At 43.2% G+C, this 21,671-nt stretch overlaps 1 protein-coding gene across 2 annotated transcripts in view; it reads left to right on the top strand.

Annotated features, from left to right (window-relative positions):
- KREMEN1 (kringle containing transmembrane protein 1) overlaps positions 1-21,671 on the top strand; it is a 72,888-nt gene that overhangs the window by 42,393 nt on the left and 8,824 nt on the right. For both annotated transcript variants that reach the window (XM_030915364.1, XM_030915363.1), the window contains exons 4-5: positions 9,926-10,050; positions 14,150-14,303. In XM_030915364.1, the coding sequence (XP_030771224.1) occupies positions 9,926-10,050; positions 14,150-14,303 (279 nt within the window). The remainder of the gene's footprint in view (positions 1-9,925; positions 10,051-14,149; positions 14,304-21,671) is intronic.

Here is a 21,671-nt window from a genome sequence, read left to right as displayed (position 1 = left end):
AGGATGGAGCCCTTTGTCTTGTCCCCAACCAGCAGCAGTTATGGGAGCAGAGACTCTGAGAAGGTGCTGTGGGTAATAGGTGGTTCTCAAAGAACCGCTGTCAGCCATGGAGGCCCCCATGGAGGGGTATGTAGCACCTTCACAATGAAGCCACAGTTATATTCAAATGTAACAATGTTTAGTGGGCCTGTCTGATTGCTTCCCAGTTGTTTCTTATGATAGTAAAAGAACTATATAGTTCCTGGGTTAATGTGAATGGAGGACCATCTCTCTTTAACTCCTCTGTATTTTTTATCTTCAACATCTGAATGTTTGTAATTAATTTTCACGAGTTTTGAAACCTCAGCCGTGTTAAACAAGGGGTCCATTTGTATGTGAAGATAATTTTTTAAAAATTGAAAGTGATGACGCCTCTTTGGTAAGAGGAAAAATGCATGACCAAGCCACAAGGACTTCAAAGTAAGCTTGAAATGAAAAAGGAATTTGAAGACAAATATCCTTTTTCAAATTGGCTTTTCCTCCCTGCTTCTGGGAAGCCCTGAGGGTGGAACACGATCTAGAAATCCACTCAGTTGAGTAGTAATGCTTTTGAAGCAACATGACGTGTCTTCTCTGACTAGACTTCGAGCCACACTTTCCAGGACAAGTCAGAGGGCAGTGGCCCCTCAGAGGCTGACTGGGACCGCAGAGGCTTCCCTCATGGGGCACAGAGTGTTGAGGGGCTAATGTGTTTGAGAATTCAGTCTTGAATCTCAGGGAGTCACTTTCACTTAGTTACCCAGACTGGTCCTATAAGAAAAGGGGTCAGAGACATGAAAAAACAAAACAAAACAAAAAAAACCCATGGGATGGGAGTCTGCAACCCTGGAGCTTACCCCGACTCTCCAGTTCTGCCTTGTGTGTCCCCATACAAGTCCTTTAACCTTGCTAGACTGGTTTTCTTCTTGTGCTATAGGAATAATATCATCTGTCCTGCCTCCCTGATGAAAGGGCTAGAGCTTCCTATGAGCTGACTTATGTGAAAATGCACTGTATGCTATACAGATGTAAGAGATTAATATTTTAATATCCGGAATCAAACCGTTTTCTGAGGTGGCTGCCTTTGATTTTTGTCTTTTAAATCAGCCTATTTTATTTTTCTATGACTCAGCAAGTTGTTCTTGTTTGTGTGGTGAATGATGAAAGTCTTATTGTATATCATGATAATAAACACTATTTATTCAGCACATTCTATTCTGCTAGGCCTTGTGGTATTTACCTTATTTACATTATCTCATTTTATTTCTCACAAGAACCCTTTGAGGTCCGTATTGATTCTCATTCCGCTGTTGATGAACTGAGCTGAGAAAGGCTGTGATGGAGAGGCCAGAATTTACCCTAGGGTTTGTCTCACTGTAAAAGGCCACCTGCTCCTGGACACAGGTGGCACCAGTGCCCTTCAGAACATTGCCAAGTCCTAGGAAGGGAGCAAGCAAAACCCACTCCTGAGCCACAATGTGGATGGCAGAAAGTGAGGGGAATAATGGCCCTCCGTCTTTTAGACGCTGCATGTTCTATTCTTCATACAGCTCTTATAAGCTCCACAGTTTTGTTCTAAGCCTAAGAAGCAGCAAATTAAGAAGAGGTTAAGCAAAGACTGCAGGCATTGACAGTAATAAGTAGATGCCCTCAAAGACCCCTTTCAGTTCTAATGTTCTGAGGTTGCAGCAGCCTTGACAGCAACTGTTTTAGATTGAATGTTTGTCTCCCCCCAACCCCCACCATTCTTATGTTGAAGCCCTAACCCTGCAATGTGATGACATTTGGAGATGAGGTCCTTGGGGAGGTAATTAGGTTTAGATGAGGTCATGAGAGTGGGGCTCCCATGATGGGATTAGTGTCCTTATAAGGAGAGGAAGAGGGCTGGGTGCAGTGGCTCACGCCTGTAATCCCAGTACTTTGGGAGGCCAAGTCAGGTAGATCACCTGAGGTCAGGAGTTCAAGACCAGCCTGGCCAACATGGTGTACCCCATCTCTACTAAAAATACAAAAAATGAGCTGGGCATGGTGGCGGGTACCTGTAATCCCAGCTACTTGGGAGACTGAGGCCGGAGAATCACTTGAACTCAGGGGGTGGAGGTTGCAGTGAGCCAAGATTGCGCCATTGCACTCCAGCCTGGGCCACAAGAGCAAAACTCCATGTCAAAAAAAAAAAAAAAAAAGGAAAGGAAGAGAAACCAGAGCTCCATCTCCCTCTGCCATGTGAGGACACAGCAAGAAGGTTTTGGTCTGAAAGCCAGGAAGAGGGCCCTCATCAGAAACTGAAACTGCCAGTACCTCGACCTTAGACTTCTCAGCCTCCAGAACCATGTCCATTGTTTAAGCCACCAGCCTATAGCATTTTGTTTAGCAGCCTGCGTTGACTGAGACAACAACCAAGAGACAAATTAACTATTAAAGTCAGACACTAGAACATAAAAAAGCACACCAGTCTGGGGCCGTTTTGAAGTATATTTGATGACCTCAGGTTACCAAGAAAAATTTAAAGTAGGCTAAACTTGTTAAACTTGTTTAAGAAAGATCTAATACATGTTAGAAAGGTTTCATCCAAAATGATTAAGATAAAATGTTAAGTTTTAAAGTTAAGCTTTCTGGAAAACTCAATTATCCAGAATGATGTTCCTGCATAGCCAAAGAAGACAGTGAGGAAAAAGGAGTCAAAACCAACTGTTCTCAGCTTTAAGTGGATGATGTTACGTGGGTTGAGTCTGCTTTCCACTTTCACTGTACCTTGTTCATTCACTCTGCCCTTTATCCACTCTGATGGCATTTGCAGCAACCTGGATGGGATTGGAGACTATTATTCCAAGTGCGAAGTAACTCAGGAATAGAAAACCAAATACTGTATGTTCTCACTCATAAGTGTGAGCTAAGCTGTGGAGATGCAAAGGTGTAAGAATGACACAATGGACTTTGAGGACTCAGGGGGAAAAGGTGGGAATGGGGTGAGGAAAAAAGACTACAAATTGGGTTCAGTGTGTACTGCTCAGGTGATGGGTGCACCAAAATCTCACAAATCACCCCTGAAGAACTTACTCATGTAACCAGACACCACCTGTTCCCCAATAACTTATGGGAAAAAAAAGAAGTACTGTTATCCACTCATTCCATGATTTCAGTGGGTGACGCAGGAAGTGCTTGTTCATTCAGCATATAGTCCTAGATCACCTGCTTTGTGACTGGGACCACTCCAGGCCCTGGGAATACTGGGGTGTGTGGAAGATACAGTCCTGCCCTTAAGTTGTTCATAGTTAATCAGGTAGAGAGACAGGAAAACAGATGTTCAGAATGAAACTCAGCATAGACTGCTGTAGGACTACACAGCAGGGACACGTAACCCTCTTTCTTGTGGGGGATAGGGTGGGGAGGATGGGAGGGCCATGGGGCTTCCCAGGGGAAATGATGTTCAGGCTGAAATCTTAAGAAGGGAAGAATATTCTAAGCACAGGGAATAGCATGGCAAAAACCCAGAGGCCAGAGAGCAAAGTCCAGTTGGGAAACTTGCAAATATACTACAATTTGGCCCTGTATAGAATGTGAGCTGAAGGGTAGAGAGGTCATGGTGGTGGGAGAGGGGAGTGGGGAGCAGCACAGAGGGGAAGAGGGAGCAGCACAGGAGCAGCAGCAGTGTACCATGTGAGAAAGTTTGGACTTTATCCTGGGGGGCAACCAGAGAGCTTTGAGGGTTTGGGGAAGGGCTCCACTTACCTCACCAGCTGCTGCTGCTTTTCCCTTTCTCCGCCACCAGTCACGCTCACTTCTTGTAGTTCCTGCCAAGGCCACAATCTTTCTTGCTTCAGGCCTTTGCACTTCTGTCTGGAATGTACTACAAAGATTATTCTGGTTGCAGTCTGCTAACTAGATTACAGTAGGGTAAGCCTAGAAATGGAGATAGAATAAGAGTCTGATGCAGTGGTCTAAGAGAAAGGAGATGGTGATCCAAACTGGGGAAGTGGCAGCATGAGCAGAGAGGCAAGGGCAGATGTATGTGATATTGTAGGAGGTAGAATTGACAGTGTCACAGTTGGCAAGTGATTACCTTTGGGGCCAAGTTTGATACCTTAGGCCACTGATGTTCAAATGGGTTAGAAGGGCAGCAGGCTGTGGTCTGATTCCCAGTGATCTACCTCATGGTGTGTTTCAAGACCTCACTGTCCTATTGAAACACGAACCACCTGGATTTGCTCAACAAATTAATAAAGCTTAGAGGTTCCAGCTGCGTTAATGCAAGCCATGACCTTGTTTATGTCTAACCTTAACATTTATGATTATATGCCTTAGGCTCTCTGTAAACTAATACATAATAACATGCTTACTTGTAAGCATAATGGAATAAATGAAACAAAAATCAGAGTAAGTGACCAAGATGATCATCATCAAGTAGCTCTTATTAAGAACCATTAAATGCCTGGCTCAGGTTTCCATGCGTAAGGTCCCTTTGACAAACTCGGTTTATATCATATGCTCTTGACTAGAGAAGCTTGACTCACTGCAGTTGTTTAAACCCTAAAACCCAGACATTTCAAAGCCAGGGCCCCCTGCCCCCAACACTGGACTCCTACTGCATAGAGCTTTTCTGTTTACATTTGCTACTATAGAGATTTAGTTTGTTTCCGAAGGATGCATTTTAACTTTTGTGTGGTGAGCCACATTTGTTATATTTGAACCATGTGTGACGCAAGGGAGAAAGGTAACCACTTGGCTTAGAGGGGGAAGGGTGAGTCTTTGGGTTAAGAGAAGTACTTCCTGCCAACTTAAAATGAGCTGGTTAGATGGTGAAATACATTAAAATGTTTGTGTCTGTGTGTACATGCACACATATGCATGAATGTATTTTTATATGCCTAACAGACTAATGTGGATATAAAGCTTATTAAACTGGACCATACTGTTTTCCAGTCTGAAACATAAAGGAAAAAAATGCTATCTGCGTGTCTATATGGCTGTCACTTTGGAATTGTGTGATACATAACTCTCAGCTGACCTAGAAGTGCTTCTGAGACCAGGCCTCATTTGTGTTTTGTTGTATCTTCAGTTATATAAACCATGGGGAACAAATGGAAAAAGGGAAAGGACTTCAGCTGATAGCAGAGTGATTCATAAATCAGTCTCACAGATGGAAAACTAAGGTCCACAGAGATTCATTGTCCATGACCCATGATGAATTAATTTCTTTATTCAATAAAGCTATATTTAGTATTATAAGTATTATAGTATTATAAGGTATATTAATTATCTATTACTGCATAATAAATTACCTTAAAACTTGGTGGCTTAAACAACACACATTCATTATCTCATGCATTCTGTGGGTCAGGAAATCCAGGGTATGACTTAGCAAGATCCTGCTTCAAGGTCTCTCACAAAGCTGCAATCCAGGTGTCTACCAGAGCTGGAGTCTCATTTGAAGGCTCAACTGAGGAGAGATCCACTTTCAACCTCACACAGTTGTTGGTAGGATTTAGTTATTTGTGGACCATTGGGTGAAATTCTTTTTCTTGCTGGATGTTGGCTGAAGTCTACCCTCAGTTCCTTACCGTACAGCCTCTAACATGGCATATTGCTTCATAGAAATATACAAAGCAAGAAAACAATAGAGAGTCTGCAAGCAAGATGAAGTCACAGTCTTTTGTAACCTAATCCCAGAAGTGACATCCCATCAACTTTGCCACATTCTACTTGTCAAAAGCATGTCAGCAGTCCAGCTCACACTCAGCGGGAGGAGATTATACAAGGACATGAATACCAGGAAGTGGGGATCTGTCTTAGGCAGTTTGAGCTGCTGTAACAAAATACCATAGAGTGGGTGGCTTAAACTACAAACACTGATTTCTCACAGTTCAAGGGGCTAGGAAGTCCAAGGTCAAAGTGCTGGCGACTCAGTGCCTGGTGAGGCCTCTCTTCCTAGTTTGCTGAGGGCTACCTTCTTGCTGCAGAGAGAGAGGGGGCTCTGGTCTCTTCCTCATATAAGGGCAGTGATTCCATCATGGGGGCTCAGCCGTCATAACCTCATCTAAACCTAATTACCTCCCAAAGGCTTCACCTCCAAATACCTTCATATTGGGAACTCGGGCTTCAATATATTAATTTTAGGGAGTAATAGGGGGAAAAATTTTTTCCCATACATTCATACACTTCTTTTCTGACACCAGATATATGGATTTGTCTCAAACCAGCCAATTCTCCAAGTTTCCAGATACCACCTGGTGGTCTTACAATTAAGTTATGGCACTACCTAACTCAGTCCCACAAGACTGCCCCCCACTTAAGATGCCAATTGCAAGGAGTGGGTCCCAACTTGGCTACAAATTGGGGGTTCCCACAACCCTCTCCTCTGGTTTGATAATTTGCTGTAACAGCTCCCAGAACTCAGGGAAACACTTACACTTACCAGTTTATTATAAAGGACATAGGCGTGCCTAAGTATGGTGGCTCACACCTGTAATCCCAGCACTTTGGGAGGCTGAGGCAGGAGGATCGCTTAAGCCTCGGAGTTCAAGACCAGCCTGAGCAACATAGTGAGACCCCATCTCAATTCAATAATTAAAAAAATAAAACTAAAAGGCTATGGGTGAACTGCAGATGAAGAGATACATAGGGTGAGGTCAGGAAGGATCCTGTACACAGGAGCTTCTGTTCTTGTGGAGTTTGCCATACCTGGCACAGATATGTATTCACCAACCCAGAAGCTCTCCAAATGGCATCTTTTAGGAATTTTAATGATGGCTTCATTACATAGGCATGATTGATTATTAACTCAATGTCTAGGCTCTCTCTCCTCCCTGGAGGTTGTGGGGATGTGGGACTGAAAGTTCCAAGCTTCTAATCATGGCTTGGTCGTTCTTGTGACCAACTCCCATCCTGAAGCTATCCAGGAGCCTACCAAGAGTTGTCTCATTAGAACAAAAGATGCTCTGGTCACCCAGAAAATTCCCAGAGAGTTGCTCTGTGCCAGGGCAGAGACCAAGTGTCATAGGGGTATGCAAACATTGAGTGCATAGCAGAATCATTGAGGTCCATCTTTGTAATCTGTCTACCAGAGTTGGTACATATATTTAGCTTTCTTGTTCTCAGCTACAGCTTTTTCTACTAGACCAAACCATCTGATGTGTGGCTGTGAAACACTAATATGCTCAATGTGGTGGGCTGAAGAATGGCCCTCCAAAGATATTCATGATATAATCCCTAGAATCTGTCAGTACGTTACCTTAGATGGCATAGGAAATTTTGCAGATATGATGAAAGATTTTGTAATAGATTATCCAGGTGGGACCAATGTAATCACAGGGTCCTTAGGCAGGAGGATGTGAGTCAGAAAAGACGATGTGACAATGTAAATAGAGGGAGGAAGGAGAGGTGATGAAGGAAACAGAGGGAGGAAGGAGAGGTGCTGATGGAAACAGGGAGGAAGGAGAGGTGATGATGGAAACAGGGAGAAAGGAGAGGTGATGAAGGAAACAGAGGGAGGAGGGAGAGGTGATGATGGAAACAGAGGAAGGAAGGAGAGGTGATGAAGGAAACAGGGAGGAAGGAGAGGTGATGAAGGAAACAGAGAAGAAGGAGAGGTGATAATGGAAACAGAGGAAAGAAGGAGAGGTGATGATGGAAATGGAGGAAGGAGAGGTGCTGATGGAAACAGGGAGGAAGGAGATGTGATGAAGGAAACAGAGGGAGGAGGGAGAGGTGATGATGGAAACAGGGAGGAGGGGGAGGTGATTAAACAGGGAGGAAGGAGAGGTGATGAAGGAAACAGGGAGGAAGGAGAGGTGATGAAGGAAATGGAGGAGGGAGAGGTGATGATGGAAACAGAGGAAAGAAGGAGAGGTGATGAAGGAAACAGGGAGGAGGGACAGGTGATGATGGAAACAGGGAGGAAGGAGAGGTGATGAAGGGTGATGAAGGAAACAAGAAGGGGGAAGGACAGGTGCTGAGGGAAACAGAGGGAGGAGGGAGAGGTGATGAAGGAAACAGAGGGAGAAGGGACAGGTGCTGATGGAAACAGGGAGGAGGGAGAGGTGATGGTGGAAACAGAGGGAGGACGGAGAGGTGATGAAGGAAACAGGGAGGAGGGACAGGTGATGATGGAAACAGAGGGAGGAAGGAGAGGTGATGAAGGAAACAGGGAGGAGGGACAGGTGCTGATGGAAACAGAGGGAGGAGGGAGAGGTGATGATGGAAACAGGGAGGAGGGAGAGGTGATGATGGAAACAGAGGGAAGAAGTAGAGTGCTGATGGAAATAGAGAGGAAGGAGAGGTGATAATGGAAACAGGGAGGGAGAGGTGATGAAGGAAGCAGAGGGAGGAAGGAGGGGTGCTGACGGAAACAGAGGAAGGAAAGGTGATGATGGAAACAGGGAGGAAGGAAAGGTGATGAAGGAAATGGAGGAGGGAGAGGTGATGATGGAAACAGGGAGGAGGGAGAGGTGCTGATGGAAGCAGAGGGAGGAAGGACAGGTGATGATGGAAACAGAGGGAGGAGGGAGAGGTGATGATGGAAACAGGGAGGAAGGAGAGGTGATGATGGAAACAGAGGGAGGAGGAAGAGGTGATGGAAACGAGGAAGGAGAGGTGATGAAGAACACAGAGGGAGGAGGGAGAGGTGATGATGGGAACAGAGGGAGGAAGGAGAGGTGCTGAAGAACACAGGGAGGAAGGAGAGGTGATGAAGAACACAGAGGGAGGAGGGAGAGGTGATGATGGGAACAGAGGGAGGAAGGAGAGGTGATGAAGAACACAGAGGGAGGAAGGAGAGGTGATGAAGAACACAGAGGGAGGAGGGAGAGGTGATGATGGGAACAGAGGGAGGAAGGAGAGGTGCTGACGGAAACGGAGGAAGGGGGGGTGCTAACAGAAACAGAGGGAAGAGGGAGAGGTGCTGACAGAAACAGAGGATGGAATGGTGTGGCTGCAAACCAGGGCATATGGGCAGCTGCTAGGAGGTTGAAAAGGCAAGGAATGGATTCTCCCCTTGAGCCTCTAGGAGGAACTTGGCTCTCCTAACACCCTGAGTTTAGATCCATAAGCCCCACTCAGTACTCCTGACCTCCAGAACTAAAAGATAATAAATTTGTTATTTTAAGCCACTAGGTTTGTGGTAATTTGTCCCAGCAGCAATAAGAAACTAATATAGCCGGGCACAGTGGCTCACGCCTGTAATCCCGGCACTTTGGGAGGCCAAGGCGGGTGGATCACGAGGTCAAGAGATCAAGACCACACTGGCTAACACGGTGAAACCCCGTCTCTACTAAAAATACAAAAAATTAGCCCGGCGAGGTGGCGGGTGCCTGTAGTCCCAGCTACTCAGGAGGCTGAGACAGGAGAAGGTCTTGAACCCAGGAGGCGGAGCTTGCAGTGAGCCGAGATCGCGCCACTGCACTCCAGCCTGGGTGACAGAGTGAGACTCCGTCTCAAAAAAAAAAGAAACTAGTATATTTACCAAAAGTCCTTGAGGAATCCCACTTGTGGAATTTTTGAAGGAATTAGGAGCTTACATAGAAGGTATAGGATAGTGGGCTTCTGAGGGCTTTTCCTGCCCTCTGGTAACTCTGAAACATAATTTACATTATTGGAGTCTTTCTGTTTTGAGGAAATTGTTCCTAGTTTTCTTCAATACTAAATCCTATCAATATTAAACAGTTTTTTTAAAAAACATATTTGGTTAGTTAAAGGTAGACCTAGGTCTTACACACTCTTCAAAATAAAACAAAAACATGATATTTAGCAGATGACACTAAAGCTTCCATTTTCAAAGCTGGTTGCTTGTTTATTTGTACCTCAGGAGTGGAAATACTGGCTGAGATGAAAGTACCTGGCACAAATCGCTTTTCCTCCTTGGTGTTTCACAGCCAGATGTTGTGAAATTCTTTTGTTTTTCTTTTTTCTCTAGTGCCTGGAAACCTTGGCTGCTACAAGGATCATGGAAACCCACCTCCTCTAACTGGCACCAGTAAAACGTCCAACAAACTCACCATACAAACTTGTATCAGTTTTTGTCGGAGTCAGAGGTTCAAGGTGATGACTCTGTGGCTATGTAACTATAGAAAAATGTAAAGATGTAAATGTATTTTGCTCGGATAACTTAAAAATAAGTGCTAAGTAAAATAAGCCAGACACAAAAGGCCACCTATTATATGATTCCACTTATATGAATTATCTAGAATAGGCAAATCCATAGAGATAGAAAGTAGGTTAGTGGTTGCCAGAGGGTGGGAGGCAGGAGGAATTGGTACTAACTGCTAATCAACACAGAGTTTCTTTTCTGGGTTATGAATGTTCTGGAATTAGATGGCAGTGACTGCACAACACAGTGACTATACCAATAACCACTGAAACATACCCTGAAACAGTGAATGTTATGTTATGTGAATTACATTTCAGTTTTTAAAAAACCTAAAATAACTAAACTTCTAGAAAAATAAACAGAAAATCCTAAAATATTGGGTTAGACAAAGATTTCTAAATTGGACACAAAAACAAATCATTTAAAAAAGTATGGTAAATTGAAGTTATCAGTATTAAAATATTATCTTCAAAAAATAGAGTTAAGAATATGAAAGGCAGGCCACAGACTAGGAGAAAGTAGTTGTTAAATATATATCTGATAAAGGACTTGTATACAGAATATATAAAGAACTCTTATAGCTCAATAATATGACAACTTGATTTTGAAAATGAGCAAAAAATTTGAAGAGACATTTTATCCCCCCCAAATACATAAATGGCCAATAAACATATGAAAAGATGCTCAGCATCACCAGTTGTCAGGGAAATACAAATTAAAACCACAGTGAGATACCACTGCACACCACTTCAGGATGTCTGAAGTTAATACTGAAAATACTAAGAATTGATAAGGATGTGGAGCAACTGAAACTCTCATAGACTGCTAGCAGGAATGTAAAATGCTACAGCTTCTTTGAAGAAAGATCTTAAATTTTCTTTTTTTTTTTTTTTTTTTTTTTTTTGAGGAGGAGTCTCGCTCTGTTGCCCAGGCTGGAGCGCAGTGGCGTGATCTAGGCTCACTGCAAGCTTCGCCTCCCGGGTTCCCGCCATTCTCCCACCTCAGCCTCCGAGTAGCTGGGACTACAGGCGCCCGCCACCTCGCCCGGCTAGTTTTTTGTATTTTTAGTAGAGACGGGGTTTCACCGTGTTAGCCAGGAGGGTCTCTATCTCCTGACCTCGTGATCCGCCCGTCTCGGCCTCCCAAAGTGCTGGGATTACAGGCTTGAGCCACCGCGCCCGGCCTTAAATTTTCTTTCAAAGTTAAATATGCACACCTTAAAACTCAGCAATATCACACCTGGATAGTTACCCAAGATAAATGAAAACCTGTGTTCACACAAAGACTTATACATGAATGTTCATAGCAGCATTATTCATAATAGCTCCAAACTGTAAATAGTCTAAATGTCCATTAACTGATGAATGGAGAAACAAAGCACAGTATATCCATACATACTGTGGAATACCACTCAGCAATAAAAAGAAGAGACATATTAAGACATACTGGCCGGGCACAGGGGCTCACACCTGTAATCCCAGCACTTTGGGAAGCCGAGGTGGGTGGATCACGAGGTCAGGAGTTCGAGACCAGCCTGACCAACATAGTGAAACCCTGTCTCTACTAAAAATACAAAAATTAGCCGGGCATGGTGGTGCGTGCCTATAATTCCAGCTACTCAGGAGGCTGAGGCAGGAGAATCACTTGAACACAGGAGGCGGAGGTTGCTGTAGTGAGCCGAGATCAAGCCACTGCACTCCAGCCTGGGCAACAGAGTGAGACTCTGTCTCAAAAAAATAAATAAATAAATAAAAGACGTACTGTTATACACAACATGGATGAATCTCCAAAACAGTAGGCTAGTTGAAAGAACTTAAACACAAGACTACATACTGAACTCAAAATGAATCCCAAATCTAACTGTAAAATGTAAAACTATAAAACTTCTAGAAGAAGATATAAGAGAAAATCTTCATGACTTGAGTTTAGGCAAAAAGTTCTTACATGAGACACCAAAAGCATGACCCGTGACGAGAAGAAATTGGTACATTTTAATTTGGACTTCATAACAATTTAAAGATCTTGCTCTGTGAAAGATATTTTTAGGAGGATGAAAAGACAAGCTATATCCTGGGAGAAAATATTTGCAAATCACATACGTGACAAAGGACTTGTATCCATAATGTGTAAAATTAAAAAAAAAAAAAAAAGCCGAACAACTCAACAGCTAAAAAAAACCAAACAAAGCAATTTAAAAATGGGCAAAAGACCTTAACAGAAGATATACAGATGGCAAATAAGTACATGAAAAGAAGCCAAAGAAGATACACAGATGACAAATAAGCACCTGAAAAGATAGTCTCTGGGCATGGTGACTCAAGCCTGTAATCCCAACACTTTGGGAGACCAAGGCAGGAGGATCACTTGAGGTCAGGAGTTTGAGACCAGCCTGGCCAACATGGCAAAACTCTGTCTCTGCTAAAAGTACAACAATTAGCTGGGCATGGTAGCACACCTGTAGTCCCAGTTACTTGGGAAGCTGAGACAGGACAATTGCTTGCACCTGGGATGCGGAGGTTGCAGTGAGCCAACATCCTACCACTGTACTCCAGCCTGGGTGACAGTGAGACTCCGTCTCAAAAACTATAGAAAACAAACAAAGATAAAGAAGACGATATAGTCGACATCATTAGCCATTAAGGTAATGCCAATTAAAACTATAATGAGATACCACTACATACCTATTAAAATGGCTAAAATAAAATATACTGAAAATAACACGTGCTGACAAGGATACAGAGCAGCTGGGACTTTCATATATTGTTGGTGCAGATCTAAAATGGTACAGTCATTCTGGAAAAGTTTGGTACTTTTTAATAAAGTTAAATATACATCTACCATATGACCTAGTAATTCCATTCCTAGTTACTACCCTAGAGAAATGAAAACTTATATTCACATAAAAACCAGTACACAAATGCTTATAGCAGTTCTAGTCATAATTATGAATAACTAGAAACAGCCCAACAGATAAACAAGCTGTGATACATCCATACAATGAACTCTGCTCAGCAATAAGAAGGAGTAAACTATTGATACAAACACCAATTTGGATGAATCTCAAAACCATTATGCTGACTGAAAGCCAGTCTCAAAAAGATTACATACTGTATGATTCTATTAATGTGACATTTTCAAAAAGACAAAACTACAGTAATGGAAAATGGGTCAGTGGTTGCCAGGGATTCTGGGGGAGGGCACCTATAAAGCAATAGTGTGAAGAAAGTTACTGGGGTAATGCAGCTGTTCTGAATCCTGATTGTACTGGTGGTTGCACAAATCTTTTTTTTTTTCTTTGAGACAGAGTCTCACCGTGTTGCCCAGGCTGCAGTGCAGTGATGCAGTCTCGGCTCACTGCAACATCCACCTCCTGGGTTCAAGCAAATCTCTTGCCTCAGCCTCCCAAGCAGTTGGGATTATAGGCACTCACCACCACGCCTGGCTAATTTTTGTATTTTTAGTAGAGGCGGGGTTTCACTTTGTTGGCCCGGCTGGCCTCTAACTCCTGACCTCAAGTGATCCACCTGCCTCAGTGTCCGAAAGTGTTGGGATTACAGGAGTGAGCCACCGTGCCCGGCTGTGGTTGCACAAATCTATGCAAGTGTTAACATTTACAGAACTATATGCCAAAATACTATATAGTAATGTAAAAACAAAGTTGTAAAATGGGGCCTATAATGTGTTTGCTTTGAGGGTTAGCTATAAAGCACTCACTACTTGGCACATAGTAAACAGTCAATAAAATGTTTAGCTGTTACTCATGTTTGAAGTTTATGAGATTTTTCTCCCCCTTAAAACTTACTTAAGTGTAGCAGAAACACAAGCATAAAAAAGTGATGCTCACCGACAGGGAAACACATTGGTGGTTGCGTACCTATTGGTCAGCTTGAAATTAAGTGTTTCGAGAGTGGAAGAAGGGGGAGGTCCCAGGGGAAGGGACCCTGGGAAGATGAGCCTGATTGCTTGCTGGAAGCCCACCCTGCCAGGCTCCTTCAGGCCATCTGACATCCCTGATGATGCTTACCGTGTGCTGCTTCTCTGTTGTGGCAGTTTGCTGGGATGGAGTCAGGCTATGCTTGCTTCTGTGGAAACAATCCTGATTACTGGAAGTACGGGGAGGCAGCCAGTACCGAATGCAACAGCGTCTGCTTCGGGGATCACACCCAACCCTGTGGTGGCGATGGCAGGATCATCCTCTTTGATAGTGAGTATGCCCTGTGCCCATCACTGCCCAAGGCACAGGAACCCTTGGACCAGAGCAACAAGCCTGCCCACCCTTCCTCCCTTCTATGTGTTCATTGGCAATAGGCAATACTTGTGACTAGACCCTGGGAATACAGCACAGTGCATGAAGACTCAGCCCCTGCCTTCTGGAAGGGAGAACAGACACTTAACAAGGGATTAGCTACAGTCATGCCAAATGGTTTGAAGCAACGTGGTCTATTGTGTGATGCTTAGACAACCTAGAAATGATAACCTTTCCAATTTTACATAGACACTAATATAACAATCCAGTATCAGCTTTATTATCCTCTTGCTTTAATATAATTTCCAAACCCTTTTGACTTTTTTTTTTTTTTTTTTTTTTGCATTTGGGATTTATATATTATTGTGATACACCCGAGAAGAGAGCGTAGTTCTAAGTTGTTTTTTCACGCCTAGCATTGGGTTTGCCCTGACCCACCTCCTCTCTAAACTGCCGCATTTGTGAGATGCTGGCCAGGAGCGGAGTGTGTTCAGAATGGAAGTGGATCCAAGGCCTTGACCTCACCAACATCATGTTCTAACCACAGAGCCAACTGATTCCTCATCGTAATCTACCAGCATCCTCTCAGTGGCAGTGAGACTTTATGAGAGTTACAGCAACAGTGCAGCACCAGATTTCAAGATAATGGAGACAGACAAAAAAAAAAAAAAAAAAGGGCTCGAGATTACCAAGAAATATTTTAGTGTCTGTGGTGTCTTTGGCCTTTAGGCTAGAGGAAGTGCACTCCTGGCATCTCAGCCAGGCAGCGTGGCTAGTTTTGAGCAAAAATGACATATGGTTTATTAGTTTCCTAGGACTGCCATAACAAATTATCACCAAGTAGGTGGCTTAAAACAAAACAAAACAAAAAATTCATTCTCTGACAGTTCCAGAGGCTAGAAGGCCAAAATAGAGGTGTCAGCAGGGCTGTGCTCTCTCCAAAGTCTCCAGGGAAGCCCTCCTCACTTCTGGTGGTTGTGGGTGATCCTTGGCATTTGTTGGCTGCACCACTCCAGTCTCTGCCTTCTCCTTCACACAGCCTTCTTCCCTCTATGTGTGTCTGTGTGTCCATGTCTCTGTGTGTCTCCTTAAAAGGAACCAATCATTGGATTTATGGCCCACCTTAATCTAATATAGCCTCATCTTAACTCAGTTACCTAACATTCACAGGTACCAGGTGTTAGGGCTTCAGCATATCTTTCTAGGGGACACAATTCAGCCACTATATATGGTGACTATAAAACCCAGCCAAGGTTTATAACTGAGCCTTTTCATGTTATAGCTTAGACACTGTCTGAAATGTGTTTGTATTTGGGGTGGGAAGACAGGATTAGTGAACAGAACTTGCAGTCAATTGTTTTTTTTAGCTAAGTGTGCTCATTGGAGACTGCCAGTTGATTCCTATACATCCTGTTATGTCCTGACCAATGCTTAGTTTGATACCTTTGTTTTGGCTAAAGACTGAACTTTGGCTAATGATTAAAGAATCTTGCTAATGCTTAGTTGGCAAAAAACTATGCACTGCACATCTATTTAACCTTTTATTCTAGAGTTCAGTATTATAAGATTCTCTGCCTTAACACTCTAACTCAGGAGAGTAAGTTTTCTGAACTTGCAAAATGCCTGGTATACTCTTAAGTGAAAAAACAAAGGAAATAAATGTTTCTTGAGTACCTAGTATGCATGAAGGCTTTATCTAAATTATCACATTAGGTCCTCTTGGCACCCTTCTGAAGGAGGGGTTATTGTGATTACTCTCATTTCACAGAAGAGAGCCATATGACATGGACAGGATAAATAACTTGCTGGGATCCACACTGCCAGGAAGCCACTAGAGAGGTGCTAGAGAGGAAAGAGGAGTACTGTGAGGGTTTACTACCTGTTTTTTGGCTTTAAATAGAATGTAATGTCAATTTAAAAATGGAAAATGAGTGTTCGCAGATATATGGAGAAACTGGAACCCTCATACATTGCTGGTGGGAATGTAAAATGGTACAGCTGCTTTGGAAAACAGTCTGGCCAGCCTGGCCACATGGTGAAACCCTGTCTCTACTAAAAATACAAAAATTAGCTGGTTGTGGTGGCATGTGCCTGTAATCCCAGCTACATGGGAGGCTGAGGCACGAGAATTGCTTGAACCCAGGAGGTGAAGGTTGCAGTGAGCTGAGATCACGCCACTGCACTTTCAGCCTGGCGACAGAGTGAGACTCCATCTCAAAAGAAAAAAAGAAAGTAAACAGTCTGGCATTTCCTCAAAACATGAAACAGAGAGTAACTGTATGACCCAGCAATTCCACTCTTAGGTATATACCTGAGAGAACTGAAAGCATGTTTCCACAAAAAACGTACATACCAATGTTCCTAGCAACATTATTCATAATAGTCAAAAAGCGGCAGCAAACCAAATGTCCATCAGCTGATTAATGGATAAACCAAGTGGATATCCATATGATGGAATATTATTCAACCATAAAAATAAATAAAGTACTGAGGCATGCCACAACATGGATGAACCTTGAAACCATTATCCTAAATGAAAGAACCAGATGCAAAGGGCTATATATTTTATGATCTCATTTATATGAAATGTCCGGAATAGGCAAATCCACACAAACAGAAGCCAGATTCCTGGTTGCCAAGGCCTGGGGGAAGGGGAAGAATATGGAGTGACTGCTTAATAGGTACGGATTTTCTTTTTAGAGTGATAAAATGTTCTGGAATTAGATAGGGATGATGATTGTATAACATTGTGGATATACTAAATACCACTGATTCATATAGAGATAGTCCTCAACTTAGGAGAGTCAACTAATGATTTTTCAACTTTACAGTAGGTTTATTAGAGTGTTAAATGCATTTTTGACTTTGATATTTTCAATTACAATGGATTTATCAGGACATAGCCCCATTATAAGTCAAGGAACGTCTATACTTTAAAATGGTTAAAATGGTGGTTTTTAGATCAAGAAAAAATAGAATATAGTTTTTGTAAGACAATCTTTCATTTAGCACATTTTTATTGGGCATCTGCTGTGGGGTAGATAAAAGTATGTTTTCTTTAGTATAGAGGCTTTACTGGAGGTGTCAAATAGAAATAATCTGGATTAAATTTTAAATGCAGCACTGTGGAAATCGTCTTTAAAGTGCACACCAAGTAGCATCTTTGGTACTACTAGGAAAGCGTACTGACCCTCACATAAAGGTACACTGAAGTGAATTAATTATAACAACAATTATTGCTATTTATCGAGTGTTTGTCGTGTGCTAGACTTGATGCCAAGTGCTTTTGTGTATTTTATGTTATTTAATCCTTGTAGCAACCATGTTGATAAGAAAACTGTGGATCAAAAGATGAAGTGATTTGTCTATGCTAGTAGGTGCCAGAGCCAGGATTCAAATCCTGGTTTGCCACATTTGAAATTTTTCTTTCTTTTTTTTTTTTTTTTTGAGGCGGAGTCTTGCTCTGTCGCCCAGGCTGGAGTGCAGTGGCCAGATCTCAGCTCACTGCAAGCTCCACCTCCCGGGTTCCCGCCATTCTCCTGCCTCAGCCTCCCAAGTAGCTGGGACTACAGGCGCCCACCACCTTGCCCGGCTAGTTTTTTGTATTTTTAGTAGAGACGGGGTTTCACTGTGTTCGCCAGGATGGTCTCGATCTCCTGACCTTGTGATCCGCCCGTCTCGGCCTCCCAAAGTGCTGGGATTACAGGCTTGAGCCACCGCGCCCGGCCTCACATTTGAAATTTTTCTATTTTCAGAAGCTAGAATCCCTTTTATTAACAATAGTAAAACAGATCATAATAATGGATGCAGTTTTATGCTTTAAAGTTATATGAACAAAGTATACCCAGTTCTGATTATTACCACATTGGCCCCTCGTGCAGCTCTCCAGAAGCTGCCCTTTCTGGCTTGCATTTGCTCAAGGACTAAGAAAGTTGGCATTCTGAGAGGCTGCTCACGCCATCCTCCAGAGGCCCAGATGCGTGTGGTCTACAGGACCCCTGACAGCAGCCGGTTCTATAACTCACACCCCATTGCTCTGCTGAGAAAGGTACAAAATGCAGCACTGTATAAATAATCTCTAAAGGTGCATCTAGAGGCTGGCGCGGGGACGCATGCCTGTAATTCCAGCTACACTGGAGGCTGACGTAGGAGAATCGTCTGTGAGGCAGAGGTTGCAGTGAGCCGAGATCTGAGCCAAGATCACACCACTGTGCTCCAGCCTGGACGACAGAGTGACACTCCATCTCAAAAAAAAAAAAAAAAAAAAAAAAAGGCCCATCTAGTAGAGAGTAAAATAGTTCCAACAGCTCATGGAAATCCTTATGACTCATTGAACAAGGCTGAGCACTTTGGAAATGGTGACCACAGACTGTCCCATGATTTGGGAGGGAGAAGATGTCTTCCTAAAGATATTGGAGAAGTTAGATGGTGAGAAATGACCAGGTTACAGTCTGTCTCCCAGAACATGAGGCCCCGCTACCAGTGTGGCTCGCATGTGGGTCTCAGTCAGTGTCAGTGAGGTCTTCCTGTCCTCTGCTGGTTAGAGGAGCACCCAGGCTCCTCTGCAGTAGAAGCGCTCAGGCTATGTTTGCTCTTCGGGAGAGAGACGACGGGGCTAGTAGGGGTGGAGGGTGAGGGGCAGCTGGCAGAAGCTCTCTGCTCAGTCATCATTGCCACATCAAGTAATTTGTCACAGACTCTCTGGCTGATTTTTCAGCAAGCTCACATGGACTTGGAGAGGTCACTGAGGTGAGCTGTGTACTGTGTGTAAACACAACACTGATGGGGGCTTCAGAACCTCTGCTACCCCTGGGATTATAATTTATTGAATTAACAGAACCAAATAGAAGAACATGTAGGCCAGAGTCAACAGAGGGTTACAGGAATGACCCGGGCTACCCTCTTGGGACTCCCTTGGCTTCTAGGCCCTGAAGGGAGGGGTCAGTCATCTGGATTGGACCTCATTTTGTAACATTAGTTGAACACTTATCATTGACAGGGCCCTGTGCTATTCACTTTACATGCGTTGCTTCCCTTAATTCTCACAGTACTGTGAAGCAGGTACTGTTAGGCTTATTTTACAGATGAGAAAACTGAGGCTCATAAAAGTTCAGTGGCCGGGTGCGGTGGCTCAAGCCTGTAATCCCAGCACTTTGGGAGCCCGAGACGGGTGGATCACAAGGTCAGGAGATCGAGACCATCCTGGCTAACACCGAGAAACCCCGTCTCTACTAAAAAATACAAAAAACTAGCCAGGCGAGGTGGCGGGCGCCTGTAGTCCCAGCTACTCGGGAGGCTGAGGCAGGAGAATGGCGTAAACCCGGGAGGCGGAGCTTGCAGTGAGCTGAGATCCGGCCACTGCACTCCAGCCTGGGTGATAGAGCGAGACTCCGTCTCAAAAATAAATAAATAAATAAATAAAAATAAATAAATAAAAGTTCAGTAATTTGCCCAAGGTCCCACAGATAAAGATCCTGCCTTCATGGAACCTTTCTTTTAGTGGGAAGGGAAGAGATTAATTGTGAAAGTGATTGAAGGTCTAAGGATGGGTATGATCTGGCTCCCGAGACTGTGTTAGCAATTGTATTTCATAGTCTCTAAGATGCCTCAATTCTGAGTTGCAACATTATTTTATACACCATCAAGGGAAAAAAATATTTCCAATTTAACAGTGACATGCATTGACTAAAAGATACATCCCAGTTTAAAAGATTAAAGTGTTTCCCTTAGAGTTAATGAAATATGGTACCAGCCTTCTTTCTTGGGTGCCAAGAAAGAGTGGAATGTTTCCATCCTGAGTGGAATCTGATTCATGGCTGGGACCCATCTGGTTGAGGTTTGTTTCCTGAGACACGCCCATTATCATTCCTTTCTAGAAGTGGAGCACTCAGCTTGGGTTCAGGGAAGCTGCCTGTCCTGGCTAGTGCCTGAGGCTTCTTCCCAAAGAAATGGACTCAGCTAGTATCGAGGAGGAGCAGGAAGGTTAAAGAGAATCACAGAAGGCAGGAGGACACCGGCCCCCTGCCACGGAGGGCTTGCCCGGGTCTATCCTGGGCAAGTATATAGTTATATATATATAGTATGTATATATATATAGTTTGTGTTTTGCAGAATATTATACAAATGGAATCACAATATTTAACCATTTGTATCTGGCTTCTTTCACTTAGAATAATGCTTTATCATTCACCTATGTTGTTGCCTGTATCAGTAATTTTTTCCTTTTTATTGCTAAGAAGCATTCCTTTGTATGGATGTATTGCAATCTGTTCATCCATTCACCAATTGACAAACATTGGTCTGTCTATGATAAAGCTGTTGTAAACATCCAAGTACAGGTGCTTATGTGGACATACGTTGCCATTTCTCTTGGGTACCTACCTAGGAGTGGGATTGCTGGGTCCTGTGCTAATTGCATATTTAGCATTATGAGTCACTGCCAACTATTTTCCAAAGTGGATGTGCCATTTTGCATTCTGACCAACAATATGTAAGATTTTCATTTGCTCCACATTCTCTCCAGCTACAGATAGTTTTGTATGATCTGATTTTTAAATGTGATCCATTCTAGTAGGTATGTAGTAGTATCTCATTGTGGTTTTAATTTTTATTTCTCTAATTACCAATCATATTGAACATCTTTTCATATTCTTATTTGCCATCTGGTATATTCCTTTCCCTTAAAGAAATTCCTTTAGCATTTTCTCTAGTACAGGTTGACTGTCAATAGCTTCTTTCTGCTTTTGTTTGAAAAAGCTTTATTTCACCTTCATTTTTGAGAGTAATTTTTGCTGGGTATTGATTTCTGTGCTGACAGCTTTTTTCTTTCAGTACTTCAAAGATATTGCTCCATATTCTTGTGACTTGTATGGTTTCTAGAGGTGTATGCTCTATCTTTATTCCCCTGTATGTAATCTTTTCCTCTTCCTTGCCTGCCTTCAAGATTTTATCTTTGTTTTTGGTTTTCAACTTTTTTTTTTTTTTTTGAGACAGGGTCTTACTGTGTCATCCAGGCTAGAGTGCAGTAGTGCAATCATGGCCCACTATAGCCTCGACCCCCTGGGCTTAAGCAATCCTGCCTTAGCCTCCTGAGTAGCTGGGACTATGGGCATGTGCCACCATACCCAGCTAAGTTTTTAATTTTGTGTAGAGACAGAGTTTCACTATGTTACCCAGACTGGTCTTGAACTCCTGGGCTCAAGCAGTCCTCCTGCCTTGACCTCCCAAAGTGCTGGGATTACAGGCATAAGCTGCCATACCCAGACTGGTTTTCAACATTTAACTATGATGTGTCTAGGTGTGTCTTCTTTGTGTGTTGGTTTGTTT

Source organism: Rhinopithecus roxellana, chromosome 13, assembly GCF_007565055.1.
Source record: "Rhinopithecus roxellana isolate Shanxi Qingling chromosome 13, ASM756505v1, whole genome shotgun sequence".
NCBI lineage: Eukaryota > Metazoa > Chordata > Mammalia > Primates > Cercopithecidae > Rhinopithecus > Rhinopithecus roxellana.
This window is presented reverse-complemented; position numbering and strand designations above follow the sequence as displayed.